The following is a 23,963-nucleotide window of genomic DNA, read 5'->3' as shown; positions in this document are numbered from 1 at the left end:
TTAACCTAAACTATCCTAAGGACAAACACACACAGCCATGCCCGAGGGAGGACTCGAACCTCCGCCGGGACTAGCCACACAGTCCATGTCTGCAGCGCCCAATACCGCTTGGGCAATCCCGCGCGGCCGACAAGAGTAACAATTACAAGAATCAGAGACAAGTTTGAAGTCGAAGGAACGGTCCACGATATGACGAATGGACGTAGCGGACGGAAGTGACATTCAGCAGACAATGACAGTGTTGATGCAGTAATCCAGGAATACACACGATCGCCGAAGAAATCTGTGAGACAATGCTCTCGTGAGATTAGGATCTGCAGAAGCAGTGTTCATAGAATTTTTCGGTCTCAGAACTTTAATCCTTACATTCGAAGGCTTCTCCATGCTCTTGACGAGGATGATCCTGATGGGTGAAACGAATATTATGAGTGGTTCATTAACAGATGTGAAGAAGTGCAACGTTTCCAAGTTCGAATTCTTTGGTCAGATGACGCGACTTGATGGAACAACTAACCGCCATAATTTCGTTTACTGGGCCAGGGAGAATCCATACGTAACAGAGCAAAGGCATGTTAATCTGTCAGGAGTAACAGTCTGGTGTTCTCTGTCTTCTGGGGCGTTACTTGGGCCGTATTTCTTTGACAACTCTGTCACGGGTGACCAGTACTTGGCAATGTTGGAAATGATAACTCTTGGTCTTAATGCTGTGTTTGGAAATGAAGATTATTTTCTTTCAACAGGATGGGGCGCCACCTCACTTTCACGTGGATATGATGGCATTTGAGAAATCGTCCATTCGCTGCCAGATGGATAGGACGAAGAGGAACTGTGGAGTATCCCGGTCGATCTCCTTATTTAAGTCCTCTCCCACGCCTGGGTTCCCGGGTTCGATTCCCGGCGGGGTCAGGGATTTTCTCTGCCTCGTGATGACTGGGTGTTTTGTGATGTCCTTAGGTTAGTTAGGTTTAAGTAGTTCTAAGTTCTAGGGGACTGATGACCATAGATGTTAAGTCCCATAATGCTCAGAGCCATTTTTAAGTCCTCTAGAATTCATTCTGTGGGTTACTCTCGAGAACACAGTTTACACTGCGAGACCACACACACTGGATGATCTTAGAGAGCAAATTGAGCAAGCCTGTGATGCTACTCCGTTGGAAACAATAAAGCTGGCATGTAGCTGAGTCTAAATCACTGCCTACGGTGTATTGCGATGGACGGACACCAGTTTGAACACTTAGCACCTTAAGTCAGACCAGGAGGCACCTAACACCACTAAAATGGCATTGATAACCCCTTTCATTAAAAAGATGTTCAGTTTCAACGAGTGTATATATTATTTTGGGACACCCTGTACATGACATATCCATATATAATTCCAGGGTTATAGTCTATCAGTGTAACGATTGATGACCCAAAAGCCACACAGCAAAACTAACAGCATGTTCGATCTTCAGCTGAGAATCTAACACGGATATTGGCTGGGAATTTATGGTATATCTTGCCTTGTAGTAACTGCAACACCACTCAAATTACGAGCAGCACAACTCCACGAAAAGCTGACTACCTTATTGGAGCTAAATTTTATAGGTCAATTAAAAATTATGCAAATAAAAATAAATTTTTAACGTACTACGTTTTTTAATATGTACAAAAAGATATAAAATAATTTCCCCTAGCCCTACACAGATTCCTGATCCCACTGAGATAGTTCTTAATATTTGCGGTTGTGGATCTTTAATAGATATAAAATTGTTCTAAGATATACGTGGGATTTACAGTGTTATTGTACATACTGTATAAAAGTCATCGTCGTGCAGCCCAAACCGCTAAGGATAGAAACTCTAAATTTGTAGAGGGTGCGCTGGCTGGAGTGGCCGAGCGGTTCTAGGCGCTACAGTCTGGAACCACGTGACCGCTGCGGGCGCAGGTTCGAATCCTGCCTCGGGCATGGATGTGTGTGATGTCCTTAGTCCTTAGGTTAGTTAGGTTTAAGTAGTTCTATGTTCTATGGGACTGATGACCCCTGAAGTTATGTCCCATAGTGGTCAGATCCATTTGAACCATTTTGTAGAGGGTGCTCATCTTATACTGTAGTCATCGTTTTCGAAATTTCCTCCCTAAGAGCGAGAAACAGGAGAGTCAATGTTCTTTGGGAATATGTCACAATAAAGGCAATTTTGAAGCTACACCTACGAAAACTGGAATTTTGTTTCTCGGTCAGAGGTAAAGAATTACATGTCTCATCGTTTTTCGACATTTAAGCCCTATGGTTGTGAAACGGTGGCTGAGAGTCGGTTTAGAAAATATCATTATTAAAGAAATAATAAAGTGTTTTTAATATTACAACTACGAAAATTGTTATATGACCTCTACCCTACAAGTACATGAATATGTGGTCAGTGTTCTTGGAAACTGAGCCCATAATTGGGTGAAATAGGGGATGAAATCTTTTATGAAAAAAATTCATTAACAAAGCATTTTTAAAGCTGAATCTATGAAAACCTAAATATCGATTCACCCTATGGCGTGAAATAGGGCATGAAAGTTTTATGGAAATATTTCATTATGCATTTTGGAAGATGAATCTATGAAAATTTGTATTTGACATTTTTCAGAAATTGAAGAGTATGCATTTAGCTGCTTTTAGAAATTTAACTCTTTAGTGGCTGAAGTAGGGAGTGAGATGTTTTATGAAATTCTTCCATTTATAAAGCATTTTTAAATCTATATATTTGAGAACTGATGTCTCGCTTCCTGGCTAGAAATGAAAAAATACATGTTTCACTGTTTTTGGGAATTCACCCTCTAAGCGGATGAAATAGGGCCAGACTGAATCGCTGACTCTCCAAGGCCCAGTCCATATCAGGATAGAAACCTAAACTTTGGGGAGGATGTGGAACTCGTACTGTAAGCATCGTTTAAGAAGAGATTGTTCGAAATTCTACTCCTAAGGAAGGGGTGAGATAGGCGATGGAAGGTTATTAGAAATGGATTTGAAGCCGCCTACGGAAATTGGTATTTGGTTTCTTAATCAGAAATAAAATAATACGTTATTCAACATGTTGAGATATTTGACCACTAAGAGGGTAAAATAGTGGGATAAATTTTATTGAAAATAAATTATTATTACAGAACTACTAAAGCATTTCTGAAACTATCTTTATTAAAGTTGGTATTACACTTCTGATTTAAAAACAATAAGAACACGTGGTCAACTGTTTTTAGCAATTCAACCAATAAGGGGTGAAATGATGGACGAAGTTTTTTAAAAGAAAATGTTTCATTATATAAAAAATATTCAAAGATAAATCTACGAAAATTTGTATTTCACTTCTCTGTTCGATATAGAGAAACACGTGTTAGGAGATGAAAGTTTCTGTGGTTTATCACCACAAAAAGACAAAAGGCATGATTAACTATAACATACACCAGCTTTCAGAATACTTTCTTAATCAGAAGTAAGTTCGGAAAGGTCACATTTTATGACTTTAATCAGGGTGAAAAGCTTAGAATAGGTTGTAATTTGTGAACGACAAAAAAATTGATTAAACAAAAACAAAAAATATCTGTGCAGGTCATATAGTCTATGCAAACAAAGCATCACGCGATAAGCTAGTATATAATAACTGTCGCATGAATAGAGCACCCCCAATCATTTATCTACTGCATTAGGCCCACATTTTTCGTTTTGAATTTTAAGAAGTATTTTGATAGCAATTAAAAATTAACGTTAACTAATTTTCGGAGGTATATGTTTGGGATCTGGAATCTGTATGGGGCTAGCAGAAGTTATTTTCTAATTTTTAGTTCAATCTAAAAACGTGTTATATTAAAAATTTATTTTTATTTAAATAATTATTTTTTCTCCTTAGATTTTAGGTGAGAATTTTTTTATTGTTTCAAACTATTGTGACTGGAGTCTCAGAAGAACAAGGAATAACTCAAAGAACCAGCAGATACTGGCCACCTGCCCAGGGAGCCCCGATAGCAGTTAGCCTAGTGTGAACAGGCGTACAAAAACAAGAGGAAAATGGACATTGGAAACAGCACACAGTCCAAAAAAGTAATCTAAGAGTTAAAACCTAAGGCGTAGCAAAGTCTGGGACCAAACCAACGGTACATAAAAAAAAAAGATAGGAGAGCGCAGTAAATACGCAACTGGAGGCAAGTCTACGGCGGCTGAGGCGGAGTTCCGCGCATACCAGCTGGAATCTATTCCATTACTACCCTACCCACACAACACGCCAATCCTGCAGACCAGCTAAGGTGTCAGGCGTTACCAACACTTGTCACCTCCACCCCTGTGGAGGCTAGGCGGATCAGATGGACAAGGAAGTCAGTTAATAATGCACAGTCACCCAGACCTAAGCTATGTTTGAAATTTAAAGTCTGTAGCTCATCAGACTATACTAAACGGAAAGAGACAGAGAAAAAGCGACCTAATAAATACGTGTTAAAAACTAGGGAAATGCTTGTATAAAACCAATGATTCTTCACAGTGGAGCAGTGAACCTCGATAATGGGGAAACGGTTGAACATGGGTCGTTATTCAGCTTCTGTTCAGTAAATTAGATGGTGAATTCAGAGCGACTGCGTATCTGGTGCCTTAAATAATTTGCTATGTTAAAGTACAAATCAATAACTACCAAAAGATCTAAGGATTTAGGTACCGCAATGTGTCCATCGTAAGACTGTTGTCATTTTCTTGTGTAACAGAATTATGAAAAACAATATTAATTTCAGATAATTTGACTGAAGTTCCCTAAATCATTAACAAACGTTATGGTGTTCCTTTAACATTTACTATTTATGTAGTAAAATGCATAAAAAGAAACTGCAAAGCTTTGAACAGTAAACCTTATACATTAGTGTCCAATGTTTAAGAATAATTTGGAAAAATTGGAAATGCAGAAGATGAAGAATTACTACAAACAGTCATCAAAATTTCTTCACAAACTGAACTTGTGCTAACTGCGCAGGTATTAAGTGCTAGGTACTTCTAACAGAGATGTTTTTCAGAGATAATGCGCCTGCACTTTTGTTGTTACCAGGAGGTAGTCACTTGCTGAAATTTACTGCACAAAGACACAAAAACTCTATTGGAACCCTGTTCAGAAAACACTTGGATGCCTTAAATTAGGTGATACAAGCGCCTAATTATCTTCAAACGAACAACAGTGTGACAATTCACTGCTTCAGTGATTTTTCTCACAAACACAAAACGTTTACTCTCGACCAGAATAAGTTGGGCTCACAGTCCAAAATTGGTTCGGTATGACGTCCCCGTGAGGAATCCTTCAAAATAGTTACCTGTAGAAATTATAACTGTCTAGTAAGATGCAGTTTCCAAACTTAATTATACGGGAGGCACAGAGGTTTGGTCTGTATACAAGACATTAGGCAGTGTTTATTCCGCTCTCGTCATTGTTGTATCAGAACTGTTTATGGAAATCAACAGCATCCAGATGTGACTGAGAGGGAATTGAGGAATGTTCCCTTCAAAGATAAATGGCAGTCCATTTTGTAGAATGATGCTCGTCGTACAATCGTATCGTAAATCCTACCCTCCACAGGCAAATAATAATAGTAATAAAAGGACTTGTTGCTTGTAGCCGTGCCCTTTTGTTAAGATACACAGGCAGAACTTTACGTCTTAATTGTTGAGTGGAACAACAGAGATGAGACACGCCAATCAGATGTGCAACTTTTCAGAGTCGCAGTGTCAACAGAGATCATTTTTATAGACAATATTGCTATTCCGAACCGAGACGCTCTCATTGTCAACTTGTCGCATGGATTGACAACTGAGGTCTCCACATCTGAGTATGTATGGTGCGCATTGAGGCGACCATCTGTAGCCAATAAACGTGAACTAAGAGCTCTTACAGACCTGGGCCTAGCTTATTTCCAAGGTTTGCGTCGATTAGTGATTGAGGTGGTTCAGAATCTCTCTGACAGCATGACGTGCCAGTACTAACTACAACTACCTCTGATAACAAGTGTTTTATTATTGTGATAGAGAATTTGCAGCAAGTTGTTTAATTTTGTCTTGCTTCTATGTTTTAGCTAATGTGTAGCCCTTTAGACATATTATTCAAGAAATATGCTCTTATTTGTTGTTTATGCTTGACCTAGACACATGGGGTAACCATATTTCTTAGTTTCTTCGTATTCGTCCTTCGTATTTTTCTAAGTTAAGAACTGATGTAAGTGTTGCTATTGGATTCCGATAGACGTCTAAAAAATATTGTTTAGATGTCTTGCCCTGTCCTCTGCTTACCAGTGTCGTAGTGTAACTGTCCTGCACTGTAATGTCACTTCCGTTGTAGTAAAACTGCTTGACAGAATGAGCCCCATTCAGCTGCTCCTGTCTCGTTGGAAGTCGTATGTCACAAGCGACAATTTCGTCGAAGTTTTGGTTCAAGTTATTTATTTGTTCCTCTGTAGAAAGTATCCCACCACCTGTCGAAAAACAAAAATAAAATCAAAATCAGGTAAGTCTGCATTTACAAAAACAAAAGTGACCGAAGTAAACAAAGCACTTCAATCTCTGTCGCAAAAAAGTTCGCCACAGTACCTAAATCTGAGCTTTTTTCTAGAGAATGGGTAAGCATACAGCAATGGAGCCATCGTTGAGGGATGATGAGTCAATAAACACTTTGATAACTCCTACCATATTGTGTTATTTATTCGTGTGGGTCAATATGATTACCTTGGCACGGAAGGGACGTAATTAGGCAGTATTCATTATTTTCTTACAAATGTAGCTTCTAGCGCAGTTCCCTCCACACCGTTCCACCACTCCACTCTTAGTGAAAATTTAAAATGTTAAAAAATTATCTCATTTTGTAACTAATTCAAGATGGAATAGCGCATCAATCAAAAGCTAAGAGAGTAATAGGTACTGGAGAGATCAGTAATATTTTGACGTGCTCAGGATTGTGAGTATACAGAAGCGGTGAGCGAGAATCCTAGAGTTCACCAGAATGCCTTAAGGAGGGACCGTTAGGGTTAAACGTCCATCGATTTCGAAACAACAACCTGGCAAAAACTATGAGCATTCTAAATTACGAACGTTTCTGGAATTAAAAAAAAATAATTTAAAATTGTTACCTCTATGCTACGCAGTATGAAAATTGTCTTAAATACCTTTTCTAGAAAAGAACGATGAAAATTACAAAATTAAGGTTTTTTCATTATAAAATTATTTGGAGTTTTCTGAATAAAACAAATCAAGTTTAACTCTTCTAAGTGTGTTTCTTATCGCTGCAAAGTTGACACGCCTCGTAAACGGTTGTGGCGACTTGGTGTGTCACCTCTGACGGCGCTGCTCGCTGGCTGAAAGCAGGGTATCTTTGCGGAATTAGACAGTGTTCTGTTTTCCAAATTTCTATGGCTTTATCTCTGTGACAAGTGACTGTTAATATGATTAAATATAAATGCTATACCGTGTTTGATGACTCATGGAGTTTGCTTTGTGTTGTTAAGCTGTTCAATTTTGCGTATTCGACGAACTTTGCTCGCACCTGTTTTACGTATTTTGTTTGTGGATATCAATATGCCCCGTTTCAGCAATCGAGTGTTTAAGAAAAGGCACAATGCGTGGAAGAAGAAACGTTTTGTTGTTTCGACGGGAGATGCTGCTCACACTGCTTCACCGACTACTCCAAATGAATGTGATAGAACTTCTTCCAGCAAGAAACTTTGTGACAGCAAAGAAAAATTTGAAAACTACGAAAGTGACAGTAATGATGTGAATGAAATAATTAACATTTCCTTGCTCTCTAATATTTTGAAACATAACATATTATGCTAAATTTGCAAAGAAAGAAGACTGGAATTGAAAACAACTTCACACATTGGTTTGGCATGTAAAATGTTATTGAAGTGTAACAAACGTGCTGCAGAAGTTACGTTTTCTAGTGCTAACAGTATTCCTCGTAGTCGCAATAGTGGAAAGAAGATGTATGATATAAATGTTAGGCTGGTGTATGGCTTGCGTTGCATTGGCAAGGGCAGTGCTGCAGGGACAATGTTATGTGGAATTATGAACTTGCCAAAACCGCCAACCAAGTTAGAATTTTATAATGAATTAGTGGGATCTTCTGCTGAAGATATTGCTCAAGCAACAATGAAGAAAGCAGTTGCAGAAGCTATGACAGATATGGGGAATTGTAGAGACGTAACTGTTGCTTTAGATGTATCATGGCAACGTAGAGGTCATAAATCTCTACATGGAGTTGTGACAGCTAGAAGTGAAGACAGTTGCAAAGTAATTGATGTTGCTATTCTCTCAAAACATTGTAGATGTAAGAGCAATACCAAGGACGAACATAGTGAAAGTTGTGAAGCAAATTTTCACGGCACGAGTGGAACGATGGAAGTAGAGGGAGTGAAAGCATTTTTTTCCAGATCACAGGAGTGGTTTATTGTACGGTACACTATCTAGGAGATGGTGATTCTAAGGGGTATAATGTTGAAGAGAAACTCGAACCTTATGGCAATGAAATACACATTAAAAAACAGGAGTGCATTGGACATGTGCATAAGTGTATGGGGGCTCGCTTGCGCAAACTAAATCAGACATTAGGATCTCAGAAGCTTAGTGATGGTAAGACCCTTGGATGAAGAGGAAGATTGATAGATGAAGCAATTGATAGATTGCAGAGGTATTATGGGTGTGCAATTAGACAAAATACGAGAAGCATTGAGCATATGAGGAGATCAGTATCGGCATTACTTTTTCATACTATATCAACAAATGACTACCCACAACATGCACTGGGCCCCATAGGTGATGACTCGTGGTGTATGTACCATTCAGGAAAGGAATATGCCTATCAAAACAGTTTGCCAAATGCTGTAATTGTTGTAATTAAGCCCATATTCAGAGATTTATCACAGCCAAGTTTATTGGAAAAGTGTTTACATGGAAAAACGCAAAATCCAAATGAAAGTGTAAATAATTTAATCTAGATTAGGATTCCCAAAAGAGTGTTAGTACAGATAAAAACATTACATTTTGGAGGGTATGATGCAGTGGCAACATACAATGAAGGAAACATTATCAAATGTAATGTGCTGCAACGTTTAGGTTTCCAATCAGGACACAACACCATTTCCACAATGCGCCTAATTGATGAAGAAAGACTAAGAGGTCCAGAAAGAAGAGACAAAAGCCTACAACATGCAGCAAAAGGGAAGAAAAGACCAGTGAAAAGGAAACTAACACTGGAAAAAGAAGAGGGTGCTGATAATCCATCATATGGGGCAGGAGTGTAATAAAACACCTAGGAAGCCATTTCCTGTAACTTTAAAATTTTCATCTTTGAGGAACATTTTCTCAAAAACTGCTAACAATATATCAATGAAATTTATACACAATACTGTTTGAGTAATAGAAGAAAAAGTTCAAAATTTTAGAGAAAAAAAAGCATCAGTTTTAAAAAAAACAATAATTCCTTTCTACATGGCATTATAACATTGTAGAGAAATACTCACTGAACGTGTAGTCTAAATTTCAGAGCAATATGTTTATTGGTTTTAGAAAAAAATGTTCCTTCTACTTGCTAAAATTAACATGGAGAAGATGGATCGTTCTGGCTCCCCTTAAAAGCAAACTGACAAAAATATTTCGCTAAAAAGTGATATTAAGTATTCAAGTGACAACTTTTATTGAAAGACATAAACAGAGCCGCCAGCTATGTTAATTTAAGAGCTTAAAATACCACTAAATTTTAGCTTCGTAAAGGAATCAGATATGGAGACCAATGTTCACCATTTAGCTACAGATGTTTCCTGCAAAACAAGAGAAAGGAAGATCTATCGAAGCTAACCACATTAGAGAAGCAGTTGTGCTACAAAAGAGAAGAATTAGTGGACTCACTATGGGTCTGTGATAGCAGCTCGAGATCTGTGACGCCCGCCATGTAGGGTACCAGGTTGTAGCGGCCCTCAGCCACCAGGGTAGCAGGCTGCTCCGTCAGGAACGCCCCGTCGTGCTGCGGTTCAGCGCTGGGCACCCACACGCAGGTGAACAGACTCGTGCTGTCCTAGGGCAGGGAGACAAATCCGGTGTTCCTACCCAAGGAGCTTCCGCAGATATTTATTACATCTTATGCCTAACTATAAAAAGCATTAATACATAGTGACATGCTTATACGTTGTGAAAGCACGCATTTTGTCAGAGGTTCTAGTGTCGATGCATTGCCATACACTAAAGCAAGTGTCCGACATACCAAAAGGCGTTCCGGCAGGGCTGTTGCGATGCACCACATAGGAATAGTATGCGTAGTGGAGAAAAACTGTCTGATAACGTCAAACCAGGACAGGGAACCTCGAATTTCCCAAAAAATCTAGGTGGGAAATGCATCACGTACTCCGTTGATTCGAAACAATGCTTTCGATCTGCACGATCTGCAGCAGCTCACAAGTTCGAGGTTGCACATCCGCTACGTTGGCACGTCAAGGAAAACGGTTCACATCCTTACCGTGCGCCAACGATTCAAGCTTTGGAAGAAAAGGTTATCAAAGAGGAAAGAAAGATTTGTGTATCGACATTAAGGTTGGACAGTATCCCACCAATGTAGATTTTTCCTACTCCTCTCTGTTTATGGATCTAAATCTACATACGTGCTCGCAAGCCACCGTAGGTGCAAAGTGGAGGGTATGTTGTATCACTACTAATCATTTCCCTTCTTGTTTGCCTCCCAAGAAGAGCGAGACAAAACGATTGTCAGTATGCCTCAGTACGAGCAGTAATTTCTCTTATCTTACGTTCGTGGTCCTTACGCGAAAACTACGTTGGCGGCCCTAGGATCATTCTACATGCAGCTTCAAATGTTGGTGCTCTAAATCAATAGTGTTTCTCGAAAATAACGTCGCCTTCCCTCCAGGGAATCCCATCTCACTTCCCGAAGCACCTCCGTCATACTTGTGTGTTGATCGAAGCTACCTGTAAGAAATCTAGTTCTCCTCTGAATTGCTTCGGTATCTTGCTTTAACCAGATCCGGTGGGGATCCAGAACACTTGAGCAATACTCAAGAATGGATCGCACTAGCATTCTGTAGGCCATCTCTTTCATTCATAGGTTGCCCTTTCTGAGGATTGTTCCAATAAAACGAATTCGAGAGTTCGCCTTACCTACTGCCAACCTGACACGCTCATTTAATTCTATATTGCATTGGAAACATTGGTCCAAATGGCTCTGAGCACTATGGGACTTAACTGCTGTGGTCATCAGTCCCCTAGAACTTAGAACTACTTAAACCTAACTAACCTAAGGACATCACACACATCCATGCCCGAAGCAGGATTCGAACCTGCGACCGTAGCGGTCGCGCGGTTCCCGGCTGTAGCGCCTAGAACCGCTCGGCCACTCTGGCTTTGGAAACATTATGCTAGATAATTAATCGATGTGACTCTGTCAAGCAGCACCGTACTAACGGTGTACTCGAACGTTACAGGAATGTGTATACTATCCAGACTTACAATTTTCTACATTTAGAGCAAGCTGCTATAACCACCACAACTATAAATTCTACGTAAGCCATCTTGTATACTCCTACAGTCACTCAACGACCGCACCTTCCTGTACAACACATCGTCATCAGCAAACATTCGTAGTTTACTGCTGACTTTCCCCTTCAGATGAAACATACAGAAAATAAAAGTGGTCTATCACGTTTCCTTGTGGTCTCTCATGAATACTCGCCGTCGAGGACAACGTACTGGGTTCTGTTACTTAAAAAGTCACTCACATGTCTGGGAATCTATGGATGAGGCTACTTTTGCTAGGGAAGCAGTGTTTAGTGACGACAACAAAAATCAGTGGGTGTGTGGAAATCTCCATTGCATTCAAAAACATGGTCACTCAGAAGGGTTTTCTTGTGAAAGTCTGGACTTTTTTGTTCGTTTCATTCTATCCCTACGATTAAATGTACTGAATAATTATAACTGTTACCAGTAGAATTGCTGGTATATTCGAGGACTTTCTCTCCGAAAACACCAAGGATGTTGTTTTCCTTTAAGACTGCACTGAAAGAAAAGTAGTTCGTGTACGATGGTGTGAAATTTCCCCTTAATTTCCTTTAACGCTTGTTCAGTCTACAGATGGAATAACATCGATAATAGGCTACAATCCTGTCTTACTCCCTTCTCAATTACTGGTTCACCTTCAATTTATTCAATTCTTATAACACTAGTGCGGTTGTTAAAGCAGTTTTTAATAACTTTTCGCTCTGATATTTTTGCCTGCAGCCGACAACATTTTAAAGAGTTTATTCCAGTCAGCATGGTCAAAAGTCAAGTGTGCTATGCGGACAAAAGTCTCTTTACACTAACTTACATCAACCATGTCTCTGAAAGAGCATAGAGCCTACGGATTGATTTGTATGTAAGGAATATTTGCCATCGTGAAGCAATGTTAAAGCATGAATGCTGCTTCTTTCACATATTTCGCAGGATATAAGGTATATACTCGTATTTGATCATAATCATACGGTCATACAGCTGGAACAGATTGTCTGCTACAACAGTTTCTCAGTCGTATGTAACTGTCTTTATCCGTGAAACAGTTCCTACAGTCGAGAACAGAGATAAAATTAGAAGTGTACAACCTTATCTAGGGAGAAAGTGTTCTACGTTACTTCTGTCTGTTGTCGCAGCGGTTCGAGGGATAGTGCCTGGAATGTAGACTGAATATGGTTCAAATGGCTCTGAGCACTATGGAACTTAACTGCTGAGGTCATCAGTCTCCTAGAACTTAGAACAATTTAAACCTAACTAACCTGAGGACATCACACACATCCATGCCCGAGGCTGGATTCGAACCTACGGCCGTAGCGGTCGCGCGGTTCCAGACTGTACCGCCTAGAATCGCTCGGGCACTCCGGCCGGCTAGACTGAATAAAATATCGTCCCACAGTCTGCAGTTTATGCCATTAGGAGACAGTTTGGGCAATAGTGCTGATAGAACCTTCTGGATGTACTGCCAGTGTCCGGAAGCATTAGAGTAGTACTGTAGTCGTAGACTGTGACTCTCCACATCAGGCATATTCTGGCCTGTCGATGCCTGATAAAAGCTAGTCGTGTTATGACTCTGCTGGTCAACTACGCAAAGCCAGAGTCTACTCTCGCTAATTTACAAAATTTAGTAGTGGATTTTGTTGCTCCACTGGAGTTGGGCTGTACTGTCATAAGTTTCTTCATGTTCAGGACTGTCACTTTGGATGCAGATGTGCTAGTAATTTGACTTCTGATACTGGCTTAGTCCCAGTTGATGCCGAGGCAAACTTGTGATCTGCTTAAGCAGTGGTCCAAGCGTGAATTTGCGGGCCACTGATACCTGGAGAAGTTGGTATCGAGCATTTCTTCTGGTATATCATCCAGCCTCTCATAGGACTAGAATATGGCCACGTTATAACTGAGGCCATCGAACTAATTTTGCTATTCGACGTGGTCCCGGTAATGTCATAATATTTGCTAGCGCTGAGCGAAAATGTCAACAGAAGAACGCACCTGCAGCAAGGTAAACATAGCTGTTATGGGCACTGACTTTTCATGTTCTGTCCTTGGTTTTTCTTCATCCACACTACAAGGGACTTCAGTTTTGGCTTTCATTGCTGTCTGCCAGTGTTGCGTGTTTAGGAAGTGATACTAAATCATCTCTGTCAAGCTTTCTTCACTAGTGTACTTACAGCCAGATTTTCGGGTAAATTAATCTTGCAAGCAATGTAAATTACATTTGCCTCCAGTGTATCTGCGGTGCGAATCAGATACGGGGTTCGAGAATGCCTGTCCTACAAATTCACATTGTTTTTACGAAACACGCTGCGGTGCAAACCATAATTCTTTACAACATAGCGCAGTGATAGAGAGGAAGTCGAGATGAAAATTTTGACACTGGATCCTTGTAATTCATCAGTTCGGGAAACTACCACAAAGTGGCCTTCAAAAACCGGCTAGGTTACAGTGCATGCACCGTGCGCGAGATTTTCGATATTCTCTCACTCTCTGCCCTCAGACTATTTCTTTCAGAAGAAAAAAATTATTTAAGCTTTTTTTGTAGGTAATTTATTGTAGTTTTTACAAGGATACGTTTTCACTAGAGGTCGCAGTTTTCAATTTATTCAGCTCAACAACTAAGGTGGTTTTCTTACACCAATTTGTGGTAGTTTCCCGACTTGATGGACAACTATAGTCCTCTGTCAAATTCCTCCTCTCGACTTCCTCTACGCTGGTACGTTGTAAGAAATTAACGTTTACACCTTGTATAGATTATCATGTTGATTACATTACCGTTTATAATGTACTTTATTACCCGCCTCGCTAGCGAGTGTCACTAACTCGGGCCCGTACGGTGTCACTCGACTGAGAATTAAGCCGGTTCGAATCCTGCTTGTGGAAGAAACTTTGACGGCCAGTGTTTGGCCGGTAAGAGGAGGTGGTGCCGTAAAGTTCTTGATCACCAGACTGGATGCCCTGGATGAAATTACAAACGTCTCCGCTGTCTGTCATAAACTGAAGGCATGTGAGACTGTTGATGGTGATTCGTTTGTCAGACGGGTACGTTAATCCTGGCGACCCCCTTGTTGCGATTGGAGAGGAGGAGGCTAGGTGCCGGCACAGTATTGGACCCAGTTTCTACTCTTACCGTCACACACATAAACGTATCACCACAGTATACAGATAAACACTCATTTCAGTCACCTAAATGCAACAGATTCTCTTAAGACACAACCCTCACGCTTCGTGGAGGAAAAGTACGACAGACCTAACCCTTGAAGTCTCCCAGTCAGTCATGCCATACGGTGATGATACAAGAAACTACGTTCACTCCGTCATCGACTGTACCTAATATCAGTGCTAGTACCAAACACAGCACAGCGTGGTAAACTAGTGTCCGTGTAGTTCGAGAGACTAGCGGAAACTACTATCACCTATCGTGAGCCATCATCCCATAAAGGAGAAATATAATTACGACCAGAAAGCAAATTTTAGGTGTGCGATCAGATGTTTGAATTAATTGTTGAAATTGTGAACATGGAAAAGGTCCGAAGTATGTTATTCGTAATCTTGTAAACACTCAACGGTTAAATGCAGTTTTCCTTCTTGCTCTCTGAATGGAAAGCATTTCCGTTTAAAACTGGAGGTTAGTGAGCTGAGTTTCTGCAATGAAACGACACTGCAGCTATAGCAAACTAATGATCAAACCTTTAATTGGAAACACACTGTACTTTAGAAAATCTTCTGAAATCAGCATTTTAGTTATTATAAACTGAAATTCTTTAATGAATCTTCTATTACGCCCTCTTTCAACAATAAAGCATTCATTTGCCCGCAGAAGTAAGTAAACTTTTCAATGACTATCAAAACATTTTGAGAAAAGTGAACAATGCTCATTAGATTACTATTGTGACAAGACGTATACTGAGACGATGATGACCAGAAAGCGCTTCGAAGTCAATCATACGTTAAGAAAAACTGCAGTGAGAGAGAGTGTGATGTTTTAGTATTACAGCTACTTCAGTAGTGATCACTGTGACACGGCAAAGTTGTGCGTCACCAGAACTCAAACCAGGATCAAGGCAGAATGCACGATTCGTTAAGGCATACAATTACAACAAATCACACTCCGCCTTATATCATCTTCGACTCCGACGGTCTCCCATACTTATTATGAAACGTTTAAACAGACTGAGAGGTCGCCTGTCCTCGTTTTGCTGTGTAGCCATTTTTAGATTTAATTCCTGTAAACGGTCGTGCGTAGTGATAAAGGACACGTCGCTGGTCGCGTGGGAAAGAACACTTAAGACATCAATACATACCTCTTCCGACAGAGCGTTGTTGGCGTCCACAACTAGTCTGGTCCAGTCGATAGTTTTCATAAAGGCTAGGAGCTCCGTTGAAGTGGACCCGGTGTATCCCAAATATTTGGCAAACCGTATTGTCCTGTCCGTCGCGTTTTTGGAGAATGCCCAAGGACTTAAAGCGGTTCCGCTCATTCCTATGGCGTTCTTAAATAGACCTGACGATTATGAAAAGTTGTCGATTAGCTACACAAATCATATCAGACTCTAACGAATACCTAAGTTTCCTATAAAATACATTAATATAAATATATTTAAAATGGAGCTTACCTACAAACAAAATTTTAAAAAGACCTTATGCTGATAACTCAGGTTAGTACCTATTAGCAAATAGTAGCAGACGGATGAAAACTAGGAAGTAATCACATCAGATGCTACATATGACAAAGCTAGACATTAGCCCTTATTTGTACTTTTAAATCGGCATATTTCTAGTTAAGGTAAGTTCCTTTATTTGAAGTAATATGGAGATCAAAAAATTCTTTCTATTTTAGTATTATCTTTTCAACTTGATACCACATACGTAACGTTAGTTACATCAACAATAACAATTGTTTAAGTCGATAACTATAACGTCCCGCTAAGAAGAAAATGTCAGTTGAAGGTAAGACACTGTCCTGTTGATGTGTCGAGTAGCATCATTCAAGAACGCCTCTCTCCAGTCTGCTTCACTATAGGAAGTAGATCATACTGTAATAATTACAGTGTTATACTCCTATCTCTTTTCTATTTAGTACAGAACGTTTATTTCATTTGGACCCATCTGTTTGGTTATTAGGCCACGGTCTAGTAAAATAACAATACAATGAATATAGGTCCTGGGGCGCTGTGGCATGCATAGAGACAAAAGTTCAGCAACAAAGATGAGATTAACTATAATTGTTGCTTATAATGCACCAAAACTAATTTGCTTTAGTTTACGCCAGATGACAATAGAGTGGTTTTTATCCGATATAAGTCAAACCACGTGGTGAGTCGAAATATTCTTCAACAGTAACGAAAATCGCAATGAGTGTATGTGTAAACCTACAGAACAAAATAAGTGCAATTCGTTCAAGAAAGACAACAAAAATAAGTGTTTATAGTTTCATTTCTGCGCAATTCATCTTTAAAGCGATGTCCATATCTTTTGATTAATGCACGTAAGGTGGAGGAAGTCGAATGTACATATTCTAAACCAGTTACGATGCCTTTTTAGTAAAGCAAACCAAAACCATTTAATGATTTTTAAGGGACATCATTTTGGCCGTCAACGCATTCAAATATTTACTTCCCAGTTGCAGTTCCGGCCTTTGGGCCATTCACAAGTGATACTGCAAAACATTTTGCTTCAGCACATGCCGGAAGATTTCGAAGTCCGACATGTTTTGAAACATAATATTTTGCAGTACCACTTGATACTGGCCCAAAGGCCGAAATTGTAGTTGTGAAATAAATAGTTTATACACTCAACTGCGAGTATAATGTCCTTAAAAAATTGTAGGTGGCAGTGAACCTCGACCATGAGAAGCTACTTTATGACGATTTCCTTCTGTGTACCATCACCATCTTGTGGGAATTGCTGTATAGAGCTGTACAGCTGATGATACGTACATATGGCCACGTGGGACGAAGTTGTATGAGATTCCCAGGGAAATTTTCATATGTTATGGATGACGAAGCTATAGGAGCACACTTTGATGAATGTACATAAGCATTTAATACTAAACTTCACTCTCATGTAGCGTACGAGCATTTGAATGACAATTACATTTTTATAGCAAATGTGTGTCTCTGATGAAATTACATTGATTGGTCAGTTTAACAGAGGTATATCGATGGTGTGTTACTCACTTATTTGTTAAACGGCTTTGGTAAACATTGCATATTTGTTTTTCGATATATGAGCCTGTCACCGTCTGCCATAACTAAAATGTAGGATACCATCCACTGCAGCTGTTTTAAAAATAATTGTAACACCAGGAGAAGTTCAGAGGAACACGGCCCAATGGATCAGAAAACATATGTTTTGCAAATAGCATGTGGATGAGCTTTTGGGGATACCTTTGCGTAGACCTGGTTTCCAGATCATTTTGTGTCATTTATAAAAAAATGCCCGGCCACGTGATGGGTTATTTCTAGTAACTCAGTTTTTTACTACGCATGGTATTTCTTGTGAACGGGTTATTCATACAGTTATGGCGACGTCTTCGGAGTAACGTGAAATGTGAACTTGGATTCAACTTGGGTTTTTCCACGTAAAAAATGGAACATTAAGCCTGAAACGTTATCGTAGGATCACTTCGGGATTGAACTTACAAGGGTTAGAGAAGAGATCTTCGGCTTAAGGTGAAATCTGAACGTGTACACAACTCAGCTTTTTCCCACAGAGACTGTATATTTAAATTTTCAACAATGTCCTATGATTGTTTTGGATTGAACAAATAGAGTTCAACAAACTAATAAATTACACAAATTAAAATGAAAAAAATGTGACTTCCGTCCCGTTATGCTGTATCGGCGTTAATCTTAATTCAACGCCGCTACACCATAACGGGCCATAAGTCACATTTTTTTTCATTTTAATTTGTGTAATTTATTAGTTTGTTGAAATTTATTTGACTTTTATGCCAGCGCAGATCAAGAGATTTGCAAGAAATGACTCGCGGTATTTCATTTAGAAATGCAGGACCTCTAAGAAAACAAACTTATATTAATTTACATTTACACAAAACTGACGTTAAGCTGAAAAAGCCAGTCCTGAGCTGAAACAAGAAACCCCTAGCAAACACATTTGAAACCACGATATAGAAAGTAAAGATCAATGGAAAATTACTGACTAAATGGTCGCCTTAGTGAACGCACGGAGGCTGGGTTACCTGCGCTCATCGGCGAGAGCACGTGGTAGTGGACGGAGGCGCTTCCCGCACTCTGTCCCAGAAGCGTGACCCGGTTCGGGTCTCCGCCGAAGGCCGCAATGTTCCTCTGGACCCAGCGCAGGGCCTCCGCTTGATCCTTGAGGCCCATGTTCCCGGGCACCACCTCGTCTCCAGTGCTTATGAAACCTACGAGAAGTTTTCACTGTGAGCGCAGCAATAAAAGAACTATGCACACAACTGAGTGATACATACTAGGATCTCAGGCTTCTGTTGACTAGAGTGTTTACTACTGTTGCTCGACCTTGCGCTGGCCTACAATGAACATTCCCTGAACGACGAAACCACTGATATACGTTGCAAGTGATACTTCGCCTCAAATTCGACATTCTTCTGTTTCAAGGTGCATCTTGATTCTACTTGCAAAACAGTGTCCAAATGAAGCCTTTTTATAATACTTTCATAAACATCTCTGACGAAACAAGCTGATAACCCGGAATTTCCCAGGTATTCATTTTCTCATTTTTCTATAAGAAACGAAACCTTGTGCGGTCGCCGGCTGTACACGGGGCGCCGCTGCTTCGCGTGTCTGCAACGCTGTTTTGTGAACGTCTCTATCGCAACTCCTCTTCATTGCTCTACGAGGTGCATTCAAGTTCTAAGGCCTCCGATTTTTTTTCTAATTAACTACTCACCCGAAATCGATGAAACTGGCGTTACTTCTCGACGTAATCGCCCTGCAGACGTACACATTTTTCACAACGCTGACTCCATGATTCCATGGCAGCGGCCAAGGGTTCTTTAGGAGTCTGTTTTGACCACTGAAAAATCGCTGAGGCAATAGCAGCACGGCTGGTGAATGCGCGGCTACGGAGAGTGTCTTTCATTGTTGGAAAAAGCCAAAAGTCACTAGGGGCCAGGTCAGGTGAGTAGGGAGCATGAGGAATCACTTCAAAGTTGTTATCACGAAGAAATGGTTGCGTAACGTTAGCTCGATGTGAGGGTACGTTGTCTTGGTGAAACAGCACACGCGCAGCCTTTCCCGGACGTTTTTGTTGCTGTGCAGGAAGGAATTTGTTCTTCAAAACGTTTTCGTAGGATGCACCTGTTACTGTAGTGCCCTTTGGAACGCAATGGGTAAGGATTACGCCCTCGCTGTCCCAGAACATGGGCACCATCATTTTTTCAGCACTGGCGGTTACCCGAAATATTTTTGGTGGTGGTGAATCTGTGTGCTTCCATTGAGCTGACTGGCGCATTGTTTCTGGATTGAAAAATGGCATCCACGTCTCATCCATTGTCACAACCGACGAAAAGAAAGTCCCATTGATGCTGTCGTTGCGCGTCAACATTGCTTGGCAACATGCCACACGGGCAGCCGTGTGGTGGTCCGTCAGCATTCGTGGCACCCACCTGGATGACACTTTTCGCATTTTCAGGTCGTCATGCAGGATTGTGTGCACAGAACTCACAGAAATGCCAACTCTGGAGGCGATCGGTTCAACAGTCATTCGGCGATCCCCCAAAACAATTCTCTCGACTTTCTCGATCATGTCGTCAGACCAGCTTGTGCGAACCCAAGGTTGTTTCGGTTTGTTGTCACACGATGTTCTGCCTTCATTAAACTGTCGCACCCACGAACGCACTTTCGACACATCCATAACTTCATCACCACATGTCTCCTTCAACTGTTGATGAATTTCAATTGGTTTCACACCACGCAAATTCAGAAAACGAATGATTGCACGCTGTTCAAGTAAGGAAAACGTCGCCATTTTAAGTATTTAAAACAGTTCTCATTCTCGCCGCTGGTGGTAAAATTTCATCTGCCGTATGGTGCTGCCATCTCTGGGACGTATTGACAATGAACGCGGCCTCATTTTAAAACAATGCGCATGTTTCTATCTCTTTCCAGTCCGGAGAAAAAAAATCGAATGCCTTAGAACTTGAATGCACCTCGTATAGGCGAATGGCTACTGTCGTTTCACATCATTGTTGAAAGCTGCCAGATTTCCTTAAATTGACACAACTGTAGGAGTGTCTTAGTATGAGGGTTGTCCAGAGAGTAAGAGACAGCATTTTTTTCTTCAACAAATCTTTGTTCTACATAATGAGAATTACACACTCGAAAGAATGGTGTTTTATCTACACACCCTATTTTTCCATGGAATCTCCATCCCATTCTACGGCCTTCCTTCAGTGCGAAACAAAGGCGTGTATGCAGTGTCGGTACCAATCCTTGTCGTGGTGGCTAGCAAGTGCTTCATTGTGTGAAACACTTCCTCATCGTCCTCAAACTCTCTTCCTCGAATGGCATCATTTAATGGTCCAAAGTAGTGGAATTTCTTCGTGATCACTTAGGTTTAACACACAAGAGTACTTTTTGAGCGGTGTGCTACTCAGTAAGCTTTTCTGGTTTTTTCATGTATATACATATTGTTGAGTTATCCTTCATGATACACTGCATCCTTGTGGGCTGCTTACTATCCCTTTGTGTGATTATTTCATGGCAGTACACGATATATGATGATTTCGAATATGAATATTTGCATCATGAACAGTTTCCTTGTGGGCGTCTTTCATACGTTCTATATATGTGGGTCCTACATTCGGTTTATAACACGTTTTGGAAGTTCATTTTATAGGTATGACATAGTGTATGCTCCTCATCTGTGTACAACTAAGTATTTTATACTTTGACACGGCACTTAGTTCATGTTCCTTGTTTTTACTTGTTTGTGAGCTATTGTTTCCTTCCATTCATCACCTTTTACAGTTATTTCGTCTCACAGTAAGTTATTTCAGGGATGTGCAGATAATGTGTGTCCGACTGTCCAATAAAAACAATGAATAGTATTTAAGGAGGTTTTAATATATAGTATAACTGTACTATGTATTGAGTGGAAATTCGTGATTGTATATTTTAGATATGTGACAGTGGATGTATCATTTTAGATATGTGACAGTGGATGTATCTCTTCTTTCTGTCAAATGTTTGGTGCAAATTCATTTGCAGAGTCTTGCATTTCTTTCTCATTCTGTTTTAATTTGTTTCTATGTAACTTGATTGATAAGTTGATAATGCTATCTTCAATGTTCTATGCATACAGGCCTGAAGATGACGCACTGAAGCGTTGAAAATGGTAGCGGCAAAATAAAATAAAATCATAAGGACGGCTGTGGGTGTTTTTATTTGTCACGAAAGTAGTGGAAGTCCGAGGGGGCTAAGTCAGGTGTGACTGATGTGACAGCTGTGGATGGTCTCCCCGACCGCTGAAAATCGTGGAGCTCCTCCGAACCATCTTCTAATGACCTCACCCTCCGTGCCCAGCGCGTAACTGTACTTGCTGTTGACAGCAGATGCTCCATAGGCTTTGCACAATAGTTTGTGAATATTCCCAACAGTTTCTTTCGATGCATTAAGAAATTCAATGACGGCACGTTGCTTGTAATGTAAATCATCTACAGACAAAAGCACTCCGTCTTCAGGCCACAAGTGGCCCACCGGGACCATCCGACCGCCGTGTCATCCTCAGTTGAGGATGCGGATAAGGAGCGGCGTGTGGTCAGCACACCGCTCTCCCGGTCGTTATGATGGTTTTCTTTGACCGGAGCCGCTACTATTCGGTCGAGTAGCCCCTCAATTGGCATCACGAGCCGGAGTGCACCCCGAAAAATGGCAACAGAGCATGGCGGCTGGATGGTCACCCATCCAAGTGCTCGCCACGCCCGACGGCGTTTAACTTCGGTGATCTCACGGGAACCGGTGTATCCACTGCGGCAAGGGCGTTGCCAAATCATCTATAGATGCCATTTTGAAAATGTCCTGCAGATAACGCTATCTGTCGCAAGTGACGGAAACTTGCCGAGCTCACTCAGGAGACTTCAAATAATACAGACATAACGTTTTCCATTCGCAGCATTGTTTTCGGTTGAGAAAAAGAAAATCCGGTGCACTACTTTCTGGGCAACCCTCGTGCTAAAGCATAAATGTATTAAAACATTATGCATGAGGCGACGCTTATTTACGTATTTCAGTGTTTCTGACATCATACACTCCTGGAAATTGAAATAAGAACACCGTGAATTCATTGTCCCAGGAAGGGGAAACTTTATTGACACATTCCTGGGGTCAGATACATCACATGATCACACTGACAGAACCACAGGCACATAGACACAGGCAACAGAGCATGCACAATGTCGGCACTAGTACAGTGTATATCCACCTTTCGCAGCAATGCAGGCTGCTATTCTCCCATGGAGACGATCGTAGAGATGCTGGATGTAGTCCTGTGGAACGGCTTGCCATGCCATTTCCACCTGGCGCCTCAGTTGGACCAGCGTTCGTGCTGGACGTGCAGACCGCGTGAGACGACGCTTCATCCAGTCCCAAACATGCTCAATGGGGGACAAATCCGGAGATCTTGCTGGCCAGGGTAGTTGACTTACACCTTATAGAGCACGTTGGGTGGCACGGGATACATGCGGACGTGCATTGTCCTGTTGGAACAGCAAGTTCCCTTGCCGGTCTAGGAATGGTAGAACGATGGGTTCGATGACGGTTTGGATGTACCGTGCACTATTCAGTGTCCCCTCGACGATCACCAGTGGTGTACGGCCAGTGTAGGAGATCGCTCCCCACACCGTGAAGCCGGGTGTTGGCCCTGTGTGCCTCGGTCGTATGCAGTCCTGATTGTGGCGCTCACCTGCACGGCGCCAAACACGCATACGACCATCATTGGCACCAAGGCAGAAGCGACTCTCATCGCTGAAGACGACACGTCTCCATTCGTCCCTCCATTCACGCCTGTCGCGACACCACTGGAGGCGGGCTGCACGATGTTGGGGCGTGAGCGGAAGACGGCCTAACGGTGTGCGGGACCGTAGCCCAGCTTCATGGAGACGGTTGCGAATGGTCGTCGCCGATACCCCAGGAGCAACAGTGTCCCTAATTTGCTGGGAAGTGGCGGTGCGGTCCCCTACGGCACTGCGTACGATCCTACGGTCTTGGCGTGCATCCGTGCGTCGCTGCGGTCCGGTCCCAGGTCGACGGGCACGTGCACCTTCCGCCGACCACTGGCGACAACATCGATGTACTGTGGAGACCTCACGCCCCACGTGTTGAGCAATTCGGCGGTACGTCCACCCGGCCTCCCGCATGCCCACTATACGCCGTCGCTCAAAGTCTGTCAATTGCACATACGGTTCACGTCCACGCTGTCGCGGCATGCTACC

The 23,963-nt window shown here is 41.4% G+C and overlaps 1 protein-coding gene across 1 annotated transcript in view; it reads right to left on the bottom strand.

Moving 5' to 3' along the window:
• LOC124596346 (esterase FE4-like) overlaps positions 1 to 23,963 on the bottom strand; it is a 48,634-nt gene that overhangs the window by 14,231 nt on the left and 10,440 nt on the right. Inside the window, exons 5-8 of the mRNA XM_047135448.1 lie at positions 18,729 to 18,914; positions 15,829 to 16,028; positions 9,887 to 10,052; positions 6,281 to 6,462 (exon numbers count right to left, since the gene is read on the bottom strand). Of these exons, the coding sequence (XP_046991404.1) occupies positions 6,281 to 6,462; positions 9,887 to 10,052; positions 15,829 to 16,028; positions 18,729 to 18,914 (734 nt within the window). The remainder of the gene's footprint in view (positions 1 to 6,280; positions 6,463 to 9,886; positions 10,053 to 15,828; positions 16,029 to 18,728; positions 18,915 to 23,963) is intronic.

The sequence above is a fragment of the Schistocerca americana genome, chromosome 2, assembly GCF_021461395.2.
Source record: "Schistocerca americana isolate TAMUIC-IGC-003095 chromosome 2, iqSchAmer2.1, whole genome shotgun sequence".
NCBI classification, from domain to species: domain Eukaryota; kingdom Metazoa; phylum Arthropoda; class Insecta; order Orthoptera; family Acrididae; genus Schistocerca; species Schistocerca americana.
Note: the sequence above shows the minus strand (reverse complement) of the source record. Positions and strands in the feature narration are given on the sequence as shown.